This window comes from Ornithorhynchus anatinus, chromosome 10 (genome assembly GCF_004115215.2).
Source record: "Ornithorhynchus anatinus isolate Pmale09 chromosome 10, mOrnAna1.pri.v4, whole genome shotgun sequence".
NCBI classification, from domain to species: Eukaryota; Metazoa; Chordata; class Mammalia; order Monotremata; family Ornithorhynchidae; genus Ornithorhynchus; species Ornithorhynchus anatinus.
In genome coordinates, this window is record NC_041737.1 from 14,128,137 (window position 1) to 14,154,936 (window position 26,800).

At 41.0% G+C, this 26,800-nt stretch overlaps 1 protein-coding gene across 4 annotated transcripts in view; it reads left to right on the plus strand.

Annotated features, from left to right (window-relative positions):
• The window catches only part of PCCA (propionyl-CoA carboxylase subunit alpha), a 323,266-nt gene that overhangs the window by 228,405 nt on the left and 68,061 nt on the right, over positions 1–26,800 (plus strand). For all 4 annotated transcript variants that reach the window (XM_029073673.2, XM_029073672.2, XM_029073674.2 and 1 more), the window contains one exon: positions 23,043–23,141. In XM_029073673.2, coding sequence (XP_028929506.1) covers positions 23,043–23,141 — 99 coding nt within the window. The remainder of the gene's footprint in view (positions 1–23,042; positions 23,142–26,800) is intronic.

Sequence of the window (26,800 nt, forward strand, 5' to 3'; positions counted from 1 at the left end):
ATTTTTTATAGTATTTGTTAAGCACTTATCATGCACTATTTTAAGCACTGAGGTAACAAGTCAGTCAGGCCAGATACAGTCCCTGTCCCACCTGGGACTCACAGTCAACTAGATGGGAGAACAGGTATTGAATCCCCATTTTTCAGCTGAGGAAACTGAGGCACAGAGAAGTTAAGTGACTTGCCCATATGGCAGGCAGGGGATAGAGCTGGAATTAGAACCCAGATCCACTGGTGCCCAGGCTTTTATCCTGTAGGCTGTTCTGCTTTCCTATTACACTTTCTCAGGTGCTTGCTATCATGCTCAGAATACAGTAGAGAATCATTAACTGATTATTTTGAGCAGCCTTCCATGGACTGCATCTGACCTGATTATCTTGTAGTCTCCCCAGTGCCTAGTATAGTGCTTGGTGCTGAGCGAGTCACAAATGCCACAGTTGTTAATATTATGAGTATGGGACTGGATGTCAGGAGACCTGGGTTTTCATCCTAGCTCTGCCTTTGCCCTCTGTATGATCTTGGGTAAGTCATTTAATTTTTCCTTATCTGTGAATTGGGGATTAATGCCCCTTCTTTCTCCTCTTTAGACTGTGAGCCCATATGGGGCAGGAACTGTGTCTGATCTAATTGTATTGCATTTGTCACAACACTTAGTGCCTGGCACATAAAAAGCAGTTAAATAACGCAATTAATAGTGTGGTTATTGGTAGTAAAATGAGTAAATGGAACTATACTGAGGAGTCATGGGTGGTTGTCAGTACAGTAATGCAGTGGTGGCACAAAAGTGTTGTGCTGTAGTTGAGAATCTGGGAAGAAGAAAAATTAACTAATGCCTCCGGGGAGGAGGAAGTTCAGAAAAGCTTTAAAGATTGGGAGAACTGTGGTCTGCCAGATTTAAAGAGGGAGGGACATTACAGGCAGTGAAGTCTGTCTTGGTGCAGTCTAAGGAGGCAGTGGACAGGGCCCACTTCAGACTAAGCAGGAAAAACTTGGCTGAATGGTGGTGGTTAAAAAAATGGAAAAATTTGCAGCTCTAAAGAGTTCATCTGTGGTAGCAATTTTTTCCCACCTCTGAATTCCAAAAGTCAAAAACCTTGTTCTAGTAGCAAGAAGATACTAAAGGAGGGTTTGGAATTGAGTAGTATGATGCAAATGAAACTTTAATGTACATATCAAGGCCCAGAAAATTGTAAATTGGATAATAATCTGGTTTGTGGATTATCTAGGACCCTTATATCTCTTGTCTTTTAGAAAATCCTGTGGCCTTTCACTGATCAGAAGGCCTCCACTTGGAGAGCCAGAAGGAAAGGAGAAGAGTCCAAACTCAAATCTCTCCATTTTGTTTCTTGTAGTATACTTTATAAAACAATTTGGTGAGGGAGATGGTCGAAAGAAACTATTGACTAAAGGAAAAGTTTGAGATCTTTTGTGGATTTTCATTTTTGATAGATTGAGATATGGAATGTATTTGGTTTGGAAAATTACGTAAAGGTATCTGTATCCTGCTTAGCAAAGTAATAAATACATTAAGTGGTAGCATTAAGTTTTCACAAATGAATGAAAAAGAGAGATGGGATCCCTTATTTCTGTCCCATAACCTAGTAACATCAATCAGTCTGTCATATTTAACTGAGGGGTGAGCAAAAATTAGGTGACTTAAAAGGATCCAGACCCTAAGAAATTGTATCTCCGTGATTGCAGAGGGGTAGTTATTAGCACACTGTACTCTTCTAAATGTGTGTATGTGTGTGTCTGGTTGTAGACGTGATACACTTTGGGTGTGGGTAGGGGTTTCCTTTGGTGTTTTGAATGCTTTTAAATATGAATATGGAATATTTGCTTATTTGGGGGATGACATATACATGTATGTGTTATACCTGATGGGGGACTTTTAAGTGCATAGATAATAATAATTGTGAAAGTGCTATGTACCAAACGCTTGGGTCGATGCAAGATAGGTGGGATACTGCCCCTGTCCTACATGGGGCCTCACAATAATAATAATAATGTTGGTATTTGTTAAGCGTTTACTATGTGCAGAGCACTGTTCTAAGCGCTGGGGGAGACACGGGGAATCGGGTTGTCCCACGTGGGGCTCACAGTCTTAATCCCCATTTTCCAGATGCGGTAACTGAGGCACAGAGAAGTGAAGTGACTTGCCCACAGTCACACAGCTGACAAGTGGCAGAGCTGGGATTGGAACACATGACCTCTCACTCCAAAGCCCATGCTCTTTCCACTAAGCCACACTGCTTCAACCCAAGTGAGAGGGAGAATAGGTATTTAATCCCCATTTTAACAGTTGAGGAAACTAAGAATCAGAAAAGGTTAGTCCTGAACCAGGGTCACACAGCAAGCAAGTGGCAGGGCCAGGATTAGAATCCAGGTCCTCTGACTCCCAGGCCTATGCTCTTTCTGCTAGGCCAGGCTGGCTCTAGAGAGCTGAAGTGGATTTAGTGCCAGTCCCTTTGAGTAATCCTGAAAGTATATCCGGCGGTATTGGTTTGGTATTATGGTTACGGATATAATAATGGTATTTATTAAGCGCTTATTATGTGCAGAGCACTGTTCTAAGTGCTGGGGTAGATACAGGGTAATCAGGTTGTCCCACATGAGGCTCACAGTTAATCCCCATTTTAGAGGTGAGGGAACTGAGGCCCAGAGAAGTTAAATGACTGGCTCACAGTCACACAGCTGCCAAGTGGCAGATCCAGGATTCGAACCCTTGACCTCGGAGGATATGTGGTGAGGGGCACTAGAAATATGAGGGGTATAAGTCATATACCTTTGTTCAGCAGTGGACATACTTTTTTTTTAATAGTTCTTTGCTAACTTCATGTAATTTGTATTCTCAACAAATATTTTAAAGCTCTTTTAATAAGTACAGAAAAACAAATGGCAGTAGTCCAACTTTGTGAATGAGCCTGTAAATTCACAATACTAGAAGGAAATCACACTTCCTTTTCTCATTTTTAAAAGTTTATTACAGTGATTGTAGTATTTTACTTTTATAAAAGCATCTAATATGTCTATTATAAGTGCCTAACATGAATCATGTCTCTAAAACACAAAATCTTGAGAGCACCACCTGGGGAGACAGAAGGAACCTATGTGAAATTTGTTAAAGTGCAAATTTAGACCATTTAGACTGTGAGCCTGTTGTTAGGCAGGGATTGTCTCTATCTGTTGCCGAATTATCATTCCAAGTGCTTAGTAAAGTGTTCTGCACATAGTAATAATGTTGGTATTTGTTAAGCGCTTACTATATGCAGAGCATTATTGTAAGCACCGGGGTAGATACAGGGTAATCAGGTTGTCCCTCGTGAGGCTCATAGTCTTAATCCCCATTTTATAGATGAGGTAACTGAGGCACAGAGAAGTTAAGTGACTTGCCCACAGTCACACAGCTGACAAGTGGTGGAGCTGGAATTCAAACCCATGACCTCTGACTCCCAAGCCCGTGCTTTTTCCACTGATCCATGCTGCTTCTCACTGCTGCTTCTAGTAAGCGCTCAATAAATATGATTGAATGAATGAATGAAATTTCAGTGATTTTCTTGGAAGACAGAGAAGCAGTATGGCTTAGAGGTTAGAACCACGGACCTGGGAGTCAGAAGGACCTGGGTTTTAATCCCGGTTCTGACAAATGTCTGCTGAGTGACCTTGCGCAAGTCATTTAACTTCTCTGGGTCTCAGTTAACTCATCTGTAAAATGGGGATTAAGAATGTGAGCCCTATATGGGCAGGGCTTAGAAGAGTGCCTGGCACATATAAGTGCTTAACAAGTACTGTTGTTATTGTTTCTGTCTACCACAGAGTTTAGTACAGTTCCTAGCACATAGTAAGCACTTAAATACCATTAAAAAAGGGATATCGGAACAGCTGGATGGTAGAGCAGCAATCAAAAATTGGAGAAGTAGCGTGGCTTAGTAAAATGGCGGTATTTGTTAAGCACTTACTATGTGCAAAGAACTGTTCTAAGCGCTGGGGGAACCAGGTGATCAGGTTGTCCCACGTGGGGCTCATAGTTTTAATCCCCATTTTTTTACAGATGAGGTAACTGAGGCACAGAGAAGTTAAGTGACTTGCCCAAAGTCACACAGCTGGCAAGTGGTGGAGCCGGGATTCGAACCCATGAACTCTGACTCCCAAGCCCGGGCTCTTTCCACTATGCCACACTCCTTCTCTTAGTGGATAGAGCCCAGGCCTGGAAGTTGGAAGGTTCTAATCCTGGCTCCGCCACATGTCTGCTGTGTGACCTTGGGCAAGTCACTTCACTCCTTTGGGCCTCAGTTACCTCGGACCTGGCTAACTTGTATCTACCCCAGTGCTCAGAACAGTATTTGGCACATAGTAAATGCTTAACAAGTACCATGATTATTAAGTAATAATAACTCGTTAGTAAAAGCTTCAATTGGACTGTGAGGCAGAGGTTACAGTGATGAGTCTCGCAAGTTTCAGCTGCAACTCCAAAATGAAGAACGGTCCTCAAGGCTACATGTTTTGGAAGGGACTGGTGTGGCTGTGCATCTGTCTCTTCATTCTTGGCCCCTTGTGGAAGTACACATCAGAATACAGTATCTTCCAGTACGAAGAGAGCAGCAAACCAGATGGATGGAGCAGAGGGCCTGGATGGTCCACAAACTGCCCCATCCCTCACTGAGTAATTCAATAAAATACCACGTGTTCCTTGTTGTTTTGCTAAAAAGGGTTTTGTCTCTGTCAGAGCCAGGGAGGCAGAAAAAAAGTGTTGTGGGCATCCCAATTCAGCTGTTTCAATGAAGAAAGACATTAAGAAAGGTTTACTATTTGAGGGTGGCACCTGGGTTGGAAGTGTGTTTTTTAAATACGATTTTTTTCTGTAGTAATTTTCATGTAGCTTTGTTCAGGCTGTTGCAACCTCCACATTTTTTCTCTCTCAATAAAAATGCAAAACTTGACCACATTTCATAGCTACTGGTGCATGTCATTTCAAATTAAAGTAGAGTGAGTGGTCTGTTTCCTATATTTTAGAAAGCATTTGGATGCGTAATTAATTTAGAGAGAAGAATTGTTTAGAAGAATAGAAGAGGCAAAAATTGAAACAATGAGGTGAAATTTGTCTGAGGGAAGTTGGAGATAGCAGTCATTAAATTGTAATGATTTTCTCTATGATGTCACCAGTTTTCCCTTTTTTCTTCCTTTCCTTCATTAATCCCTTCCTTTTTAAATATAATCCATGTAAAATCCGATGCAGTTTCCAAACCGAATTGGTGCCCCACCTTGAATTCTGATATTCAACGTGATGGATAGAGTTCTCAGGTTTTCCTGTCCCTCTTTCACCCCCAACCCCCATCAATCCCATAACCCACAACTAACGAGGTGACCTTGGGGAAGTTCCAAAAGCAGATCAGGCTGCTTGGAGTATCTTGAAACAGACTTTAGCTGGGGGAAGGAAGTGGGGAGGGAGGGAAGGAAGGATCAGTGTGCTGTCTGGGACCTGTCTCCTTGGACTCCAAACACCCAAGCTCTCTTAGGATTTGGGGGCTTCCCTCAGCCTAGACCCTGAATGTTGTTTTCCTAGAAAGGGTTTTATCTCTGTCCGAGCCAGGGAGGCAGAAAAAAAGGGTTGTGTGCATCCCAATTCAGCTGTTTCAATGAAGAAAGACATTAAGAAAAGTTTACTATTTATTGTCGTTTACTATAGTTTACTATCGTTGCTGGGATTTGTTTCTGTAAGAGGACAACTAAAGCTAAATTTTTTGAACACTTACTGTGTGCAGAGCACTGTACTAAGCACTTAGGAGAGTACAATAAAACAGAGTTGGTAGATGCATTCCCTGCCCTCAAGGAACTTACAGTCTAGAGGGGGAAACAGTAAAATAAATGTTACAGATATGTTTATAAGTGCTGTGGGGCTGAGGATAGGGTGAAAATCAAAATGGCATAGATCCAAGTGTATAGGTGATGCAGAAGGGAGAGGGAGTAGGGGAAAAAGTGCTAATTAGGGAAGACTTCCAGGAGGGGATGCGACTTTAATAAGGCTTTGAAAGTGATGGGAGTGGTGGGCTGTGATATGGGGAGAGAGTTCCAGCTCAGAGGGCAAGATGGATGGGACCAAGGTACAGTGAGTAATTGGCAATGGAGGAGCAAAGAGTCTGGGTTGGTTTGTAATAGGAAATCAGGTAGAAAAGATAGGAGGGGTCAAGCTGATTGATAGCCAACTGGGGAATGGATTTTTTTTTTTTAAGATCCTTCCTGTACCTTGGTAGGATAATTAGCATTATTCTTTCAACATTTTGTGTGTCATTCTCAGTTCTGTACCCCAGATCACTGTCTTGTCAAGCAGTATCAATTTTTACTGGGTGTCAGGAATCTCACCATTGGGGTAGCACTCGGAAAAGAGAAGCAACGTGGTTTAGTTGATAGAGCACGGGCCTGGGAGTCAGAAGAACCTGAGTGCTAATTCCGGCTCCACCACTTGTTTGCCGTGTGACCTTGGGCAAGTCACTTCACTTCTCTGGGCCTCAGTTTGCTCAACTGCAAAATGGGGATTCAATATCTGTTCTCCCTTCTTGAATGTGAGTCCCATGTAGGATGGAGATGGTGTCTGGTCTGATAAACTTGTTTCTAACCTAGCACTTGGAACAGTGCTTGATGCATAGTAAACGTTTAGCAAGTACCATTAAAAAAAATAAACAACCAACACACTGCTAGCAAATATTGCCAACACCTCTGTTAGCCATAGCCAAAATTCCAAGTAGTTCGTGAGAGGTGCCAGGGAAGGGCTTCTAAGAGGGTTCTTAGTTGAAAGGGTTCTCTCTTCAACTATTGGCAGGAGCAAATTGTCCCTTTATTATGTTTGTGACTTTGGCACACCTAGGAATGAATGGTCCTTCCATTAAAATGATAGCTGTGGTGCTAAGCACTTACTCTGTCCCAAGCAACAGAAGCAGCGTGGTGGGGTGGATAGAGTACAAGTCATGGGTTCTAATCCTGGCTCCGCTACTTGTGTGCTAGGTGACTTTGGGCAAGTCACTTCACTTCATTCGGCCTCAGTTTCCTTATCTATAAAATCTATAAAATCTATAAAGTCAGCTGTGTGACGTTGGGCAAGTCACTTAACTTCTCAGTGCCTCAGTTACCTCATCCGTAAAATGGGGATTAAGACTGTGAGCCCCACGTGGGACAACCTGATTCCCCTATGTCTACCCCAGCACTTAGAACAGTGCTCGGCACATAGTAAGCGCTTAACAAATGCCAACATTTTTTTTTTTTAAATGGGGAGTAAGACTGTGAGCCCAACAAGTACCATCATCATTATTAAGTGCTGGGTTACACTTAACCCAGTCAGTCCCGGACTCTGTCCCATAAAAGGCTCCCACTCTAAGAAGGAGGGAGAACAGGTCTGCCCGTCTCCCACTCTGGACTGTAAACTTGTTGTTGACAGGGAATGTGTCTGCTAATTCTGCTGCGTCGTGCTCTCCCAAGTGCTTAGTATAGTGATCTGCACGTAATAAGTGCTCAATAAATATGATGGATTGAAACCCAGTTTTACAGATGAGGTAACTGAGGCCCTGAGAAGTGACTTGCCCAGTAGTAAGCAAGTGGCAGAGCTGCCTGGATGAGAACACAGGTCCTTTAACTCCTTTCCACAAGGCCCTCAGAAACACACTGGTTTTCATCAGTACCAAGAAAGTTCTCAGAATCAGAGCAGGTGGTCAGTGGGATGAAGGTGAGGGGACCAGCATCTTTAGGCGGCAGCATTCAGTCATCCATGTCTCCATTCCACCTAAGAAATGTCCAAGAAGAAGCTGCCTCCTTTTCAGGATTTCAAACAAATGACCTCTGAGACCAGGGCTGAATTGTGACAAAAAACCCCAATTAACTAGACTGTGGATACTTTGACCTTTAAATAACGGGCAGGTTGCACTCAGACGACTTCTCTGGGGATTTACTGTGAGTGTCACCTGTGGCAGGTACCTGAAAAGCAGCGTTTTGAGAGTCCTGAAAAGCAGTATTTTGAGAATTTTTCCCAGTAGATGGTGTTAGGTTTAGGCTCAAGACCACCTACATATAACGAGGCTGTATTAAACTAACTCTACTGGTCTTTTCTGGTTAGCATTCTACATGTTTGCTTATTCAAGCATGCCAGGCTTCAACAAGAGGAGGTAATTTCACTTAAATGTTTTTATTTGAATTGTTCCTAGTTGTCAGTATTGAATAGAAAAAGGGAAAATCACCCTAAAGCATTGTTCTACTAATGAAGCCGCTTGTCTCTTTTATGTATAGGATTTTGCAGGAAAAATTACCATGCTTTGTATTTGTCAGAGTCAGAGATTGGGGTTTTCAGGAAAGGTAGCAACTTGTACGAAGTGGCACTAGGTAGGATATGACATTTTATTTACTTCAGGGTTCAATCTCCTTTCATGATGCTTGATCTACTGCTGCGAATTTAAACTGTTATCTCTTGAATCATTCAATTGCTTTGCCTTTGCGTCTACCATTGTACAAATATGATGTTCTACAAACTGAGGAGTGATAAGACAATCTTTATAGTCAATTGTACTTTAGTGTTTAACTGTTGGATAAATTAAAGTCTCCAAATGACTTTACTAACACTGTTTTTCAATTAAATATATTTTTAAAATTAAAACATGCTATTTAAATATAAGGAAGAAGGATGAATGATCCAATTTATTTCAGGTTCTGTTTGTTCAGACTTCAAGCTGCACCGCTTTAAATTACACAGCTTTAAAGTGTACTGTTCAGTTAACTCTTAGGGGAAAAGAAAGCTGGTACTAATCAGAATCTTTTACCATGAAAAGATTTACTCGCGATGGGGTCGTCTTTTCTTTAGCTGAGTACTGAAATGAGTTGTTTACTTTTAAGAAGCAGCGTGACCTAGTGGAAAGAGCACAGGTTTGAATCCCAGCTCTGTCACTTGCCTTCTGTGTGACCTTGGGCAAGTCTGTGCTTCTCTATGCCTCAGTTACCTTACCTGTAAAATGGGGATTAAAACTGTGAGCCTTTTGTGGGACAAAGAAAGTGTCCATCCTAATTATCTCGAATCTACACCAGCACTTAGTTCAGTGCCTTGAACATAGTAAGGGCTTCACAGATGCCATTGGAAAAAAAATATTGGAAACTTTGTGCTGACTTAAATTCAATTTCTCTGTAGAGTTCACTTTTTTCCTTTGAAAAAATGAGCTAAGGTGGGGACTGATACCTCTCTTTTGGTTTTCATAAGTTGCTGTGAAATGGAGTGGTTTACAAGTGGCAGCACAACTTTCTGCAAATCTAATTTCATCAAGTACATAAAAAGCTCAGGAGTGTGACTTGAAACATTTGGCGTTTTTCGGTTGTTCAATACAATCCTAGTTAGTGTTGAGAGTGACTCAAACTTGTAGCCGTCTGATGCCTTTACAGAAGGGCCAGTGTGAAATAAGGTAAATTCAGTCCAATTCCTAGTGGACAGGTGCTGAGATTCTGAGAAACAGCATCACAGTTGACACTAATTGGCATGGTGGTTGGCAGCCTTATCAGAAAGCGAAGGACTAAATGGTTGAATGGACAAGGAGAATGAGAATAATAAGCAATTCTTTTATACATCTCGCATTACTTTTGTGCCCTAGATTAATGGGAACACTCTTCTGAACACATCCTGTCGTGATAAGAAATTGTGGAGCACATGCTATTCACGATCATGTTTGAGTGAGTGCTGATTTTGTTTTTCAGGTTATGTTTAAAAGCCAGCTAGCAAATCAGTATTTAGTCTTGGTTTTTCGTTTTGTATTTTTGGAATCATAGTGAAGTGTTCACTTCTCTCATCAATCATTCATGTTTATTGAACACTTAGTCTGTGTAGAGCATTTACTCAAGACCATGGGAGAGTACAGTATAACAGAGTTGGAAGATAAGTTCCATGCCCACAATGAGCTTATAGTCTAGAGGGAAAGGTTAGATGTAAAATAAGCATATTACGGAATTACTCGTGCACATAAGTGCTGTGAGACCGAGGGAAGAGAAAATAAAATGTGCAAGGGAGATGCAGAAGGAAGTGGGAAAAGAGGAGTTGAGTGTCTAGTCAGGGAAGGCTTCCCATCCTATGTGGTGCAAAGTAATAATTTCCTTTAGGGAATATGAGATTTAGTCCATTTGTTAATCTAATTGAATGCAGGCAATTTGCAGAAACTGTCCCAGCCATATTAGTAAAACCATTTCAAAACTGATTAAAAATAAAAAAATAAACAGCCCACTGACTAGTGTTTTAGATTGCTAATCTTTGGATTTTTAAAAAAGCAAAGCAAAACCCTGTTTGTCCTAAAGAAATGTTCTCAATTCAGCCATAGTGTGCATTTTGGCTAGACCATGGCTAGGGCACTAGAGGATATTCAGATTGACAACTTCAACCTATTTGGTTGTGTATGCATGCTGCAATATTAGAAGAAATGGCTTGTGTACATGTGCCTGCCTGCAAGACTACAGTTTCTTTATGTCTCTCTGGCCTTCTGGTTTAAACCTGTCCCAGTTGAATCTGTTTCCTGAACCTCCTGCCAGCACTGACTCTTCTTCAGTTCCTTCAGTCAGTGGTATGTTTTAAGTCCTTACTGTGTACAGAGCACTGGTACTAAGCACTCATGTTAATACAGTACATCCCTGCCCATATTCCATCTGTACTTCCTGAATTTATGTCCGTCCTACACTTTAGAAATTTTATCTAGGCAAACCTTCTCTTTACTTCTCTTGGATGTACTATTTGGATTTTTTTTAACCACTCGTCTTTAATTACGCCCCTACTCTCACCCCTAACACTCTCCCCTCCCACCCCCATTAGTTTAAGCATTACCCCCTCTAAAAAAAATTTGGGTGCTACCCTCTATTCTTTACCCTGTGTGTGTGTATATATATATATATATATGTATTCACCCGCTTTCATGGTTTTTCCCAATTTCTGCTCATGAAGACTGCTGTAGTTGTCCCTTTTTTTATGGTATTTGTTAAGCACTTACTATGTGCCAAGCACTGTACTATACTGTAGGATAGATTCAAGGTAATCAAGTTGGACACAATCCATGTCCCATATGGGGCTCACAGTTTTAATCTCCATTTTACTGATTAGGTTAACAGGCACAGAAAACTTAAATGACTTGCCCAAGGTCACACAGTAGTCAAGTGACAGCTGGGATTAAAACCCAGGTTCACTAACTCTAGGCCCATGCTCTATCCATTAGGCCATGCTGATTCTCTTCACTCCTGGGCTCTTTCCAGCCACCCTCCTCTGCATTTCCACCTCAGACTTTATTAAGACAGAACAAAGACAGAACTCCTTATCTTCCTTTGTCTGAAGACTTTCCACTGTCACCTTTCCTAGGACTATGAGCATGCCAATTTTCTGCCATAATTTAAACCTCAAACTGTGGAGATAATCTCTCTGTGTACCTATGCCAAAATACCCTTAACTTTCAAGTCTATTTGGAACATCATTTGGATCTTACTTTCTATCATTTTACCACTGCTAAACCCATTGTGAAGAACCGGGTTATCTTACACCAGATACAAGAAAAGTCCAGGGAGAAACATGCCTTTCTGCTCCAAACAGTCTCCATTCTGTAACTAAAATCGTTTTCCAAACCTGCAGATTTGAACGTCACCCTGATGCAAAGAGACCTTAACTAATTTCCCATCTCCCTCTATGTCTTGCAGACTTTTGATCAGTCATTTAGTAGTAGTTATTGAGATTCTGCTTTGGGCAGGGCATTGTATGAAGCACTTCAGAAAGCACAATATTGTATGGGCAGGGAATATGTTTATTGTCATATGATACTCTCAAGCGTTTAGTACAGTGTTCTATGCACAGTAAGCACTCAGTAAATACAATTGACTGACTGAGGACATGACAAAAGTGACAAAAGTGTAGCATCTCAAGGGGTCACCTGTTGATCATCCTTAATATCAGGTCATAATTGTGTTTACAGTGGTGTCTTTTCTTTAGCTATAGTAGAGACAGCGATATGCATCATTCTCTATTAAGGCTATTAATACAGTCGTTCCTTGGTGCGGGATGACTCACTGAATTTTGCTATAACATCCGTAGTGCTACATCTTTTCCTCAAAACATCATTCTTTATTAAGGCTACTAATTAAAACATTCCTTGATGTGGGATGACTCACTGAATTTTGCTTTAACATCCGTAGTGCTACCCCTTTTCCTCAAAACATCATTCTTTATTAAGGCTATTCATACAGTCATTCCTTGTTGTGGGATGACTCATTGAATTTTGCTATAACATCAGCAGTGCTGCACCTTTTCCTTAAAAGTGAAGACTGGGAACTAAGAAAAAAAAAAATCTCAGCTCCACTGTTGCGCCTGACTTCGTCTTTACTCCACCAGTCCCCACAAGCGGGGATGGCGGGGAAGAGTTGTGTGTCTGTTTACTACTTTTCTCCAATGTGGCTGTTACAAACAGCTTCTAAAGGGTGAAGCAGAAGCAAAACAAAAGGGAAAGACAGGGCCATCTTTTCGGGTAGGCAGCTCCAGCCTGCTCCCACTGAGCTAATCAATGGGAAACCAGGTTTCAGTGTATGGAATTTCACCTTACATAGAATTTTCCAAGAACATGTCTGTTCTGAATATTGAGAAAGGCCTTTATATCTGTTCTTTCCTTTTCTATGTGATTTGTCTATCCAGAGAGCTAGCTTTACAAGTGTGTTTCCCCTCTCCTTTCAAAGGTCCTATCCGGACTGTCTGTAACTTGCCCAGGACATCAAAGCATTGCAGCTCTTATATCTTTTCTTGATTTAGATCTCTGAAGTTTCGCCAGGAAGAATATAGTCAGCTATATCAAATTGCACCAAAATGAGTTTTTGTGCCCAATTTTGGCTTATAAAAAAAAGGTTTGCCTTAAATGGAAGTCTAAGCAGGTGGTGCATTCAAACACTAGGATTTGAGTTCAGTTCACTTTCTCCTTTTCTCCCTCTCCTCACTCATGAGTGCTAGAATAGGAAAATAAAGAGGCTAGAAATGCTGAAGACAGCAAATATAAGATGTTTGCTTTTTCTCTTTTTCTCTGTCTCTCTTTGTCTCTCTCTGTCTCTCTTGTTCTGCCTTCTGTAACCACATTCAGCCAAAAAGAGAAAAAGGACTATGGATATTGATGATAGAAAGAAATGCTAAACAAAGGAGTGTCCAGTGATGGCACTTATGAACAGGAGACAAATGACAGATTACCCATACATATGGAGACAGGTGAATGAGGAGATTATTTTTCCATTTGGAAACCTCAGATTTGGAAAAGCGTTCAGTTTAAATCCAGGATTGACTTGGGTTTTGGAATAGTGCTGTAAATATTTCCTTCCTTTTTTCCCCATCCTTCTCCAGTCCCTTAGGCTTAGGTAATTTTGAATTTCAGTACTTTAGGAGTTCTGCTTCAGCCAACTGCTCCTCTTAAACTGATAAATTAACCATGTCTTTAGCACAGTCAGCCCTGGAAATATGCCAGTCTTATTCTCCTTGTTTCAATTTGGGAGATCAGTTTTAAGAATAACAAACAGTCTGATTTTTGTTAGCAGTCATCCAGAACTAAAAGGATTTCTTTAACAGCTTGACTGGATAATTTTATTTCTGTGGATGTGATTTAGAAACCTTGGAAATTGGATAAAATTGAAAATGGCATTTTTTTCTTATATTTGTCTTGAATTGTCCTTTGTTTTTCAAAAACGAAAGGGCGTTAATCATCCTTAGATTTTGAAGGGTTAGTCTTTTGCTGGGCATAAGCATTTTGAAGTTATTGGACTGCTGTTTTACAAAATGATAAGCACGGTTGACTGAAAGATCTCTCTTCTAGTTTAGTGGGGTTTATTTTTTAATTTTTAAAGATAAGGACATTTTAAAGTTACAGAATGCCTCCAGTGCATTTTATTTTATTCCCATCTGCCGTAGTAGTCTTACGGCACTAGTAAGATAGTAGTCTGTCTTGGAAGGCCCTGACTTTCTGTTAGCCAGAGAAACACTTTTCTGAACTGAGCAGCAGAACCGTTTTGGTTTTGGTATATGTTCATTTTGATATTTTCAAAAGCAGTGGGGCTGTATTCTCCCTTCTGGAACTCCTGCAGTAGAACACAGCCTCAGGAGTTGCAGAGGGGAAAGTAATCTCCTTCCACACCTGCTTCAAGTGATTCTCCCTGGGAGGTAGTGGGTATGTGCTGCCCTTCTGTCTCCCAGTGGGCACTTTGGAGGAGGTGCTGAGGAGCTATCAAAAAAGGAGATTAGAACGGTGTTGATTAGAATACAGTGTTGCCAGCTGTATTGTCGTGATTACCCAAAGTCCTTACCTCCCTGCGGTGACATCTTCAAATGCATTAACTGTGCCGAGTGCAAGGATGTGCTTTTTGCCTGCCCTCCGTCCTCCTCCACTTTTCTGCTGATCCTCCTCCTCCAGCTCTCTCTCCTTTCATCCCTCTTTCCTCCTCCACTCTCCCTCTTCCTGTCCATCATCTCCCATTCTCCTCTCTCCCACACTTAATTCCGCGTACACCATCCCCTTTCCTCGGGTCTTGTGGGAGAGACTCAGGCTTAGTTGACCCAGATCCTGACTTCGGAAAATTACAATACTAACTGAATTTGAAAAATTATGCATTCTGTTGAACTTTTCAAGAATGAATAAAAATAGTTTAAGGATGAATGGATTCATCTTAATATGCTTATGGCATATATGCCCACCTCTGTAATGCGAGGATCAAATTCTTGCAGAAGCTAGTAACTAGTGCCGTGTTCCTCGTTCAGTGTCCGACCACAGGCATATATGCCCGGCTGTTTCTTCTGATACAGCCTGGTGCCTTGTCAGAGGTCTGTGTGGTTGGAAGAATATTCCCTAACTCGCCTGTCTCTTTCTAGTCAGAAGTGATAGTATTAACCCAGGCTGTGGCAAGACTGAATGTTCTGGGGATATCTGTTGATGCAAGCAGCCTATCACCACTTTCAGAATGCCAAGTTGGCCTTGCCCATGCTGAGTGGAGAAAGTGAGCTGGGTCTCTCAGTTGCCCCTTCTGTCAGGTGAAGCAGCAGGTGGCCCCCAGGATCTGTACTGCATAGGTATCAAACTCTCTCTTTTGGATCTGGAGTCTGTCTTCTAATGGGATGATTGGAATCCCTTCTCCAGTCTAATCAAAGTCTTCCCCATCACAGTGGAGAATACCACTGATCTCCCTATTTCACAAGCCCGTAACCTTGGCGTTGTCCTCGACTCCTCTCTCTCATGCAACACATTTCTTCAATCTCTCACAAAATCCTGTCCCGTCTACCTTCACGACATTGCTAAAATCTGTCCTTTCCTCTCCATCTAAATTGCCACTGTGGTAATCCAAGCACATAACTTATCCTGCCTTGACTAGTGCATCTGCCTCCTCACATGACCTCCCTGCTTTCTGTCTCTCCCAACTCTAGTCCACAGTTCACTCTGCTGCCAGGATCATTTTCCTACAAAAATGTTGAGTCCATTTTTCCCCATTCTTGAAGAACCTCCAGTAGTTACCCATCCATCTGTGCATGAAACAGAAACTCCTTACCGTTAGCCTGAAAGCACTCAATCAGACCTCACTGATCTCCCACTACAGCCCGGCCGACACACTTCGCTCCTTAGCACCAGCTTGCTCACTGTGCCCCGATCTCATCTATCTTCCTGCCGACCCCTTTCCCACATCCTGCTATTATTAAGGTCACATCTCCTCCAAGAGACCTTCCCTGATTAAGTCCTCTTTTCTTTGGATCCCTCTCCTTTGTTGTCTTTGCGTGGGGATTTGTGCCCTTTGGGCATTTGGCATTTACCCCACCCTCTGCCCCATAGCGCTTATGTACATATCTATAATATATATTAATGTCTGAGTCTCCCCCTCTAGACTGTAAGCTCTTGTGGTCAGGGAATGTGTCTACCACCTCTATTGTATTATACTCTCCCAAGCCCTAATGTTCATTTAATTGTATTTATTGAGCACTTACTGTGTGCAGAGCACTGTACTAAGCTCTTGGGAAGTACAGTTCAGCAACAAATAGAGACAGGCCCTGCCCACAATGGGCTCACAGTCTGTACTCTGCACACAGTAAGCTGTTTATAAATACCATTGATTGTAAAAAGCACTGGGGAGAATATATTCTTTCTGTTGTATCTAACAGCCGTTAGTTCAGTTCTTGGCAGATAATAATTATGTGAACTATTTGACTCTTAATTCAGAAACTGTCCCTAGTCCACAAAGGCCTCGTAATCTAAAATTGAGGGGTGGAGAAAGGAACATAGATTCAGTGAAATATCTCCCTTCACCCAAGTATAACTTTATTGAAATCATTCTGTGAGAGAAGGGATTCAGAAGGACTAGAACCTGTGGGAGATGTAAAATGAATTTGGAAGATGTGAAAAAGCAGGTTGACTCCCATGTGGGAGAGGGACTTTGCCTCACCTGGATATTTAGTATCCATCCCAGCATTTAACACAGTGGTTGGCACACAGCGCTTAACAGCTGCATGAAAAGCAGCATGGCGTAGTGGAAAGAGCACGACCCTGGGAGTCGGAAGGTCACGCGTCTAATCCCGGCTCTCCACTTGTCGGCTATGTGACCTTGGGCAAGTCACTTCACTTCTCTGTGAGGTGGAGAAGTGGAGGTTAAATAAAGCAGAAGTGTTTTTTATGAGCTCAATCAAAATAAATTGAGATTTAATTTTTTTAGTGTTTTTAGTTTTGGGTTTTTTTGTTTTTTTTTAGATTGGCAGCTTCTCAGAGGAACAGGGATCAAGTCTAATTCCAACCTATGTGTTCTCTTCCAGTGCTTAGTACAGCACTCTTTGCACACATAAAGGACTAAATGAATACAACTTTCTTATGGTGTTTGTTAAGGGCTTACTATGTAGCCAGGCACTGTACTAAGCACTGGGGCGGGTGTACTCTCCCAAGTGCTTAGTACAGTGCTTTGCACACAGTGAGCACTCATAAATACAGTTGAATGAATACCGGCTAATCAGGTGTAGTCCATATCCCACATGGGGCCCATAGTCCTACACCCCATTTTACAGATGAGATAAGTGAAACACAGAGAAGTCAAGTGATTTGCCCAGGTCACACAGTAGGCAAGTGGTGGAACTGGGATTAGAACTTGGGTTCTTCCGACTCCCAGGCTCGGGCTCTACCGTGCTGCTTCTCATGCTGCTAGGAGTATCAGTTTGGAATGACATTATTCAAGGAAAACCAGGGCTTATCCAAGGTTTGCTACTGACAACATTTTAGTATCGTCCTGGAGCATATTGCACATGTTTAATATTCTTATGAAAGGCAGAGTTTACCCACAGTTGCTTCTTTAAGACATTTTCTTTATGGTGAGCTTTATATGCTACCTGGACTTTGTTACCTGTAAATCCGATTGCACGATTTAAAATTACTTAATCATTGAATTTGGTGGAAAAGAGTATTTACTGTTGGTTCTCAATGTTAAAAAATCTTCTTAAGAAAAATTCTTTCTGGCATCATTATCAATCTGACATAATTACAGAACTACCTTCAGAAAATGACCTTATCACATCAATCCAAAATAAACTAGTATTATAATTAAAATGTAGGCAAGTAATGTTTATTTTTGTAAAGGAAATTAAGTTGTTATTGATCAATTAATGAAGTGATAATTAAATAGGGACTAATCAGCTTAGTTGATCATAGACCAATGCATAAAACCGTTCTTAGGTTGTCATTCATCTCCTTTAGGGTATATTTAATTACACATACAGTGTAAGAATATTTAATGCAATCTTTCGTCACAGACTTCACCACAATTATGTCTAATTCCTCTTGATTTTTTTGGTCATTATATCATCTTCTTTGTTAAGTTTGTTCGTGGTCACCTAGGAAACAGGCTCATTTCTTTTCTACAAAGACCTTTTTTTTCCCTTCTCCTACTATCAGAATCACATCTCATTTCCCTATGGAAGGTCATTTATTGAGTGGTTGAAATGGACAGAGCTTTTAGTAAATATTTCAGAGTAGATATATAGATGCAGGAAACAAAACATTTTAATTCTTCCATCTTTTTAACATTTAATTTAGAATGGCTTAACAATCCTATTGCGAAAGCTAAGGATTAAATGATAGAAATCTAAGAAACTTGATCCAGACACTTATCTAGTTAGGATCTCAGGATCTATGTTGGTTTGTATGGGTACTAAGGTTATATTTTTATGAATATATATATGCATTGGTACTAAGTGATAATAAAATAATGTTGGTATTTGTTAAGCGCCTACTATGTGCCGAGCACTGTTCTAAGCGCTGGGGTAGACATAGGGGAATCAGGTTGTCCCACGTGAGGCTCACAGTCTTAATCCCCATTTTACAGATGAGGTAACTGAGGCACAGAGAAGTTAAGTGACTTGCCCACAGTCACACACCTGACAAGTGGCAGAGCTGGGATTCGAACTCATGAGCCCTGACTCCAAAGCCCAGGCTCTTTCCACTGAGCCACGCTGCTTCTCCAACTAGCCAGTGGGTTTCTTAAATTACTCTTTTGCCCTATGTAATTAAAGAAAAGGGTGATCTGAAGGTTGCACCTGTCCAGCACAAATTTTGAGATCATTTTGCCACTTTCTGCAGTCTTGGCATTCTTTCTTCTGTAGCTGAAAATAATCAAAGGGACATTGCTTTCCTTGATAAAGGTAGAAAATAGGAAATAGATGAAAATAAAATGGAACCATGTGGAGACATTGTTTCACTTGAAGTGAATTTCTTTGACTCTAGTTGACGTGCCAAGGAACTGGAGACTGCACTAGGATAAGCCATATTCCCCAAACCAATGCCTCCAAAAATCCATATTATTTCACAAAGCATAAATTTTTTTGCTCTTATATTGAGCTTTGTACATTTTATTTAGGAAAGTAGCAGACTGTGAGCCCATTGTGGGCAGGGATTGTTGCTGAATTGTACTTTCCAAGTGCTTAGTACAGTGCTCTGCATACAGTAAGCGCTCAATAAATACAATTGAATGAAGGAATGAATTGGCAATCTATAAGCCATATTTTATTTTTTCCTGCTTTGCGTATTTTATAGTGGCTCAAGTAAGGATGTTAGGTAGCAGGTGCTTATTGTACTTGATGGCTACAGTATCATATATCACGAGGTTTCTCTGATGAGGAAATCTTTTTTTTTATCATAAAGGATGTAACTAATCTGTCTCTAAAGCCAGATCATTTTAGGGTGTGTACTCTCCTTTTCCCCTACAATTACGTAGATAGGAAAATTGAATGTTCCAAACAACTTGTGGAAAAGTTTCCTAATCAGCATTGCATGCCGTAAAATTGCAGTTAAATGTTTTCAATTGAATACGCACATTGAAATCAGTTTAGCCTGTGGGAAAGAAGTGCTTTTTCAAAAATAGGAGAAATATTTTTCTGAAACTAAGACATGGAGCATCCTCAACTTTATCCCTATTATAAAATCAACTAAAAATAACAATTCTCATGTTTTGGATATTCTTTTGATAGAGTAAAGAACTCTTATTTTCTCATAAAGAAATGAGTTGGACTAGTAGGGTAGTACTAGTTTGGGGACAAAAAACATAATATTCCTGTTGTTTCTGCCTCTGAGTTTAGCATCACTGTGGCCAAATCACTTCCTTGTGCTTCAATTCCTTTATCTGAAAAATGTTCTTTTAACTTCCAAGGAGTGTCAGTCAATCAATAATCTTTATTTATTTATTTATTGAGTGCTTACAGTGTGCAGAGCACTGTACTAAACATATGGGGCATATTCCCTGTCCTCAACAAGCTTACAGTCTAGAGAAAGGGTAAATCAAGTATTTTTATCTAAGAAGTTCTACATATCGCTCAGTGATTACTGCATAAAACAGTGATGGTATTTGGGGGGGGGGGGTCATAGCTAGATTTTTTCTAAAGTTCTTTAAAGGTTAAAAAAAACCCTCACAGAATTCTCTTTATCTTTAAAGGGTCATGGGATAAGATTACACAACAGAAAGATGGCATTGGAAAATTGGGACTATGTGTTTTTGGACCAAATTAAAAACAGCACAAAAAGTTGGCTAGAGCAGTGATATAATTTAGGTGCTTACTATCTGCCAACTAGTGGGCTAATGGCTGAGTTAGATATTCATTCAATAGTAAGCTCAGGCACAATCCTTGTCCCACATTGTGGTTTATAATCTCAGTGGGGATGGAGAACAAATATTTAATTTCCTTTTCAAAGAGGAAGATGAGACATCAGAAATGAGAAGGAAGAAATAAATATATAAACAAATAAAGGCAGGAAGAGAGGCCTGGGAGTATAATCTTGCCATAGAAAAATGAGTAAGTCAGGTGGATCCGGCTCAGGCGTGATCAACAGCCACAATTATTCTCAGACCAGAAAGTGAGGCCAAGCTCTCGTCTCAAGACTCTGGCTAGCCAGCCTCTGTCAGAGGAGAAGCCTTGTACAACCATTTGTTAGGTGTCAAAAATGATGTTTTCATAACTTAGAACTGCTGAAACTATTATTTTCTTCAAATCATTTACTTGTATTGAAAGCCTGTATTGATCATAATTTTAAATAATGTTCTCCCAAGACTCCATAAAAGCTATCTTGGAGTAATTTGCCAGACTCCTCACAAGTGTTAGGGTGATAGGAAAGTTTGCTATATTGTCATATTGTACTGTCCTAATTGTTTAGTACAGTGCTCTGTGCACATTGAATACTTCATAATTGCAATTGATTGATTTTATTCAGGGTTATTTCCCTTGAAGTGTCCAAAGACTGACTGGCATATGGGCTATGTGGTTTAGTGGAAAGAGAATGAGACTGGAAATTTGGAGACCCGGGTTTTAGTTTCCACTCTGCCACTTGTCCACTATGTGACCTTGAGCAAGTCTCTTTAGTCTGCCTCAATTTACTCATCTGTAAAATGGAGATGAAGTACTTGTTCTCCCTCCCGCTTAAGCTGTGAGCCCTGTGTGGGAGACTGTGTCTGACCTAATCATCTTGTTTCTACTTCAGCCCTTAGTACAATGCTTAACAAATACCACTATTTTTACTATTATTACTATTTTATATTGTTCCAAAGGTAGAAACTGCATTCATTCTGGTTATCTTGTTTTTATCTTGTTTAGTCTTGTTTTTACCATAGCACGTAGCACAGTCCATGGTCTTAGGCACTTAAAACTGACCCTCTTAACTATTGGTAGTAGTAGAGAATCAATCAATTGTGGATATCATTTGTATACTTTTCAAGAGACTACTAATCGCTGGGTTAGTTATAAGACAGTCAAGTCAGGAACAGTCCCTGCCCCACAAGCATTTCGCAGTCTAAAGCGGTAGGGGAAAGGTGAGGAAAATGAGGCACAGAGAAGTTGTGATTTGCCCCAAGATCAGACAGCAGAAAAATGGCAGAGCCGAGATTAGAACCCACATCTTATGATTCCCAGGCCTGTGCTCCTTCCACTAGGCCACACTTTTTCATAAATGTTATTGGTTGTTTGATCTTCAGTGAGTTATTTAATAATTGTATTATTTGTTAAGCGCTTACACAAGCACTGTACTAATCTTGGGGTAGATACAGGATAATTGCATCCCACATGGGGCTCACAAAGTAAGTAGGAGGAAGGACAATAAGAACTATGTAATAGTAGTATTTATTAAGCCCTTATTGTGTGTGGAGCATTGTACTAAGTCCTGGGAGAGATTGTACAAGCGGGAATTAAGCATCGTCTCTGTCCCTCGAGGGATTCACACTCTGTCTACAAATTTTCACTCACTCTGTTTGAAACTTGTTCGTCAAAAAACTAACAATTCATTAAGGTTTACATTTTCCAACATCAGCTGCACAAATTAGACTAAGATGTTTCTTCTAAATCACAGTGATTCTAAAATAATCAATCACACAGATGAGGATATAGAGTGTAGTTTGAAGCTTAAAAAACGAAGCTAGATCTAAATATGAACAAAAGACAAGTTATCTGTGCATATGAGAGTTTCATGTCTATATATGAAGGAATCACTGCGGATGGTGGGTGGTACATGTAAAATAGACTGAAAATTGAAAGTGGCCATTTGAAACAAAAGTTCTTCTGAGCTCATTTTTAGCAAATAAAAGTCTTCTTGTGTTGTGTAGCGCCAACATATTTTATGCTGATATATATTGAATAATTCACTTGATCTGCTAAGATCCTAAAGTTTCCTCCCCTCTAGACTTTGAGCTGGTAGTAGACAGGGACTGTCTTTCTTTATTGCTGTATTGTACTTTCCCAAGCGGTTAGTACAGGACTCTGCACACAGTAAGCGCTCAATAAATACGATTAAATGAATGAATAAAAGGCAGGACGTCCAAATAGTAAGTACCATATTGGATTCAGTTTAAGGAAGATGGCAGAACCCAGTTGATAAAAATCTAGATTAGTAGTTAGTGATCAATAATCCTGGCTCTGCCATTGGTTTGTTTATAACCCTGGGCAAGTTCCTGCAGTCTCTTCCAAGCTCCTACCTTGGAGCGTGCCCGGCAGTCCTAAAACATCATCTGAGATAGAGGAAAAACTCCAAGGAACTTTGAAAAGTTTGACTGGATTTCAGATGCAACACCAAAGAAGGTTGCTTAATTAATGCCTTTGTTTAATTAAGATAACAGTGCCAGCCAGTCATTAAAATTAACATAGAAAAAGTTCTTCCTTGGTCCTTGGAGAGGATATTATATGCAAGCCCTATTGTGGGGGTTGCAAGATGTCACTGGAATTTATGTGCATTACTTGTCTAATTGCAGTAAATGTAGCATGTCCAGATAGGTTTAAAAGTTGGATGGCTGCTTGTTACTTGCTGGAAATCACTTGATACCTAAGTACCCAGAGGCAGCTGTTCACAGGTCCTTCACCTCTCCCCAGAGATAGCTAGGAAGACTCTGTTGTTGGACCCTGTCTTCTATGGCAGAAGCAGTAAACATGACAGGTTGTTTGGGAGCCATCTGTTTAAAATGGCTGCTGCTTTGTATGCAGCAATGAACTTGAGATCCGTTTTCCTTCTGTCTTCATGGTAACAGTGTTATTTGGTGTCACAACAGGTGGAAGTTGATGGGACGAAACTGAATGTGACCAGTCAGTGGAACCTGGCTTCGCCCTTATTACCCGTCAACGTCGATGGCAGTCAAAGGATTGTACAGGTAAATTTGCCGGCACGTTATCTGGAGGTTCTTTCAAAAGCTCAAATCGCTTAGCGGTCCCTACAGAGTTAAAACTTAACTCAGTGCTAAGCTACATTTTGCATTTATATTTTTGAGATTTTGTGGTAAAAGAAAGTAGCCTTAAAGAATACCACTGTGATAGGTTATTCTTTACACTAGCTGACTTCTTCAGGGGGTGAGGAGGGGGGAATAGTGTTTTTGGCTTATTATGAATGGCAAGGCATCTGACTTGGAGAAAAAAAGGATCTATGAGTAGGTTAGCCTTTCATTCCCAAGGCCCTGAATTTGTGATTTACTATTTCAAGTCAATTAGAATTCGTAGAGATTGGCAGTTGTGGTTACTTTTTCTGGGGATTCTTACTGACAATCAGGTTTGTTGACCCAGCTTCCCTCACCTGATGAGATCATGCATTAAATAGTCTAATAGAGACGCAGCCCAGCAGAATAACCTTTCCACAGCAGGCTCTTTAAACTCTTCAAGGGCACTCTTTTTGAAATTTTCTCTTTTGCTCAATGTCAATTTCCTTCTTTTGAGAAAGTGTTTTTCAGTCCCAAGGAGTCTTGAGCATGGCTTTCTCACAACCCACAAAGCACCCTTTTCAAATCTGAAAGAAGAGAACCCAGAGAATGTTGTAGGATAAAGTGAGAATGTTCATTGCTGAACATGGGAAACAGAGTGGCCTAATGGAAAGAGCAGGGACTTGGGAGCCAGAGGATCAGGGTTCTAATCCCAGCTCCCCAACTTGCCTGCTGAGTGACTTTGGTCAAGTCACTTAACTTCTCTGGGTCTCAGTTTCCTCATCTGTAAAATGGAGACTTGGTACCTCTTCTCCCTCCTACTTAGATGGTGAGCCACATGTGGGAAAGGGACTGTATCTGCCCAGATAACTCTGTTTCTATCGTAGCGCTTCGAATAGAGCTTGATGCATAGTAAACACCTCACAAATAACATAAAAGAAAAGCAGCCAGTGCTTAAAACATTGCTTGGCAAATAATAAGTGGCTTAACAAATACCATTATTATTGTTCAAACTAAAAAAGCCCTGTTAAACTTCTGTTGCAACCCAAACTATCCCAGGAAAAAGTTGTCATACTTAAAACGTGAACTAAGATTTCTGTTTTGGTCTGGCCACTCATTGTTCCACCTCTACAGTATCCGCTTGTACCAAAGATATTGAAAATGAATCTTCAACATTTTTTTTTTAAGACTGGGCCACAGTTTGCAGGTGTTTTTGAGAAATTGGGTGATGTACAGAACCTCATTGTAGAAAACTGATCCAAGAAGCAGAATGAAATATGAACTAGAGGCGGGAGTTATTGGAAACATGAAAGCCAGCAAGGAGACTGATGCAGTAGTTAATCAGGATATGACAACACCTGGACCAACATGGTGGCCATTTAGATGGAGAGAAGAGGCAAATTATAGAAGTGTTATGGAAGAAGAACCAACAGGTTTTAGCAACAGACTGAATGTGGGGCTTGAAAGAAAGGGAGGAGTTAAATGTGATGATCAGGTTAGGTGGAGGAGAGGATTTGGGAAGGAAAATGAGGAGTTCAGTTTCAGAGTCATTTAGCTAGAGTGCCAATAGGACATCAGTGTAAAGGTGCCCTGGAGGTGGGAGGAAATGCAAGATTGCCAAGGAACAGAGAGGTTGGTACTAGCCAGGTAGATGCGGGGTCATCTGTGTAGAGGTGATAGGTGAAGCCATGGGAGTGGATGACCGCCCCATTGGAGCGAATGTAACATAAAAAGAGAAGGGGATCCAGAAATGAGGCTTCAGAAATATCCATAGATAGGCATGAAAGAGAGAGAAAGTTCTGGCAAAAGAGATTGATAAGGATTGTTCAGAGAAGGAGAGAATCAAGAGAAGATCGAGTCAGAAATACCAAGGTGAGGTAGGGTTCCAGGAGAAGGGAGTGACTCACAGTGTCAAAGTTAGCTGAGAGATCAGGAAGAACAGAGTCCGTTGGACGAGACAAGAAAGTGGTTATTAGTAACCTTGGAGAGAGCAGTTTTACTGGCATGAAAGGGATGAAACCAGATTGTAGAAGGTCAAGGAGGGAGTTGGAGTAGAGGAAGTGGAGGCAGTGGCTATTAACCTGTTTGAGAGTTTGGAATGGGGGGAAAAGGGCAACAGGGATGGAGGCTCTGGACTCACCCCTCATGAACCTGGACTTAAGGTACTGGGGGAAATCTCAGACCATATGGCCAATTTCTGTATCCTCACCCTAAGGCTGAAGGTTCATTGCTAAATTCCTCTACTTTTCCTGAATTCATCCCCTGCGTTTCAGATTTTACAATTAATTATATACCCCTAGTCCAGGGCCTTATTGTCTCCTGCCTGAAATCATTCTAACTTACTCCTCACTGTGCTTTGCCCCCTCTCTTATACCCACCCCCAAAAAAAACCCTTTTCTCAGTGGCTGCCAACTGGGGTCAGTGCTTTTCAAAAGCATTATGAAGAAAAATAACTTGATTTGCAAACTTTTTTTTGACAGATCAAAAGTGGGAGAGAGTGGCTGTTTAGGGAGCAGAGGGTGGGTGGCAATGGTTCATATGGGAGCGGCCGGGCTCATGACATACTCCACAACCAGGGACCCACCATTACACTGTAGGCCTGTCAATGGACAGAGATTGTCTCTATCTGTTGCCGAATTGTACATTCCAAGCACTTAGTACTGTGCTCTGCACATAGTAAGCGCTCAATAAATACTATTGAATGAAAGAATGAATGAATGGGGCAATGGTGGCAACCATGACACGTTTTTATGGACTGTTTTCCAATTTGCAAGTGGTGGACAGCGCTGTTCTCAGTGTCCTTCTCACCTTTATCATCTTTCCTTTGATTGCAACATTCTCTTCCATCTTTACATCAGCATCCTGTTAGCATTTGAATCAGAACCACAAGAGTCTCTCAATTTCTATTACCTTACCGAGGATCCCACATACCTGGTCTCTCTCTAAGGTCTGTTCCATGCCTCTCAGGAAAACCTACTTCCTGTTTCCTATAGCTACTAATCTCACCTGAGAGCCTTCTTTCAAGTTGAACTCCCATCTGTCTAGTTTGCCTCAATTCAGAAATGTAACTCATCATGTTACAGAACCTTTTCCCATCCAAGTCAAGAGAAGCAGCATGGCCTAGTGGATAGAGCACAGACCTGGGAATCAGAAGGACCTTGGTTCTAATACCAGCTCTGCCACTTGTCTGCTGTGTGACCTTGGGCAAGTCACTTCACTTCTCTGTGCCTCAGTTACCTCATCTGTAAAATGGGGATGAAGACTGTGAGCCCCATGTGGGACAGGGACTGAATACAGTCTGCTCATCTTGTATCTACCCCAACGCTTAGTGTGATGCCTGGCACAAGGTAAATGCTTAACAAATTCCATAAAATAAGTCATGATTTTTCTCCGGCTAGCCTATTGTGAACTTTCAGCTTATACTCCTCCTATTCCTCTCCGTCACATGCCCCTTTGTAGACACCGTATAACCTCTGTATGCCCAAGTCACACCAATATGTATTTCTGATATTTGGCATTGGGGAGGGAGGGCTCTGCTGGGTAGGTATGATATAGTGGCTCCTCTGCCTTTACAGTAAGTTCCATGTGTGTTTCTGAGGCGGTATGCAGTGTTTATAGAG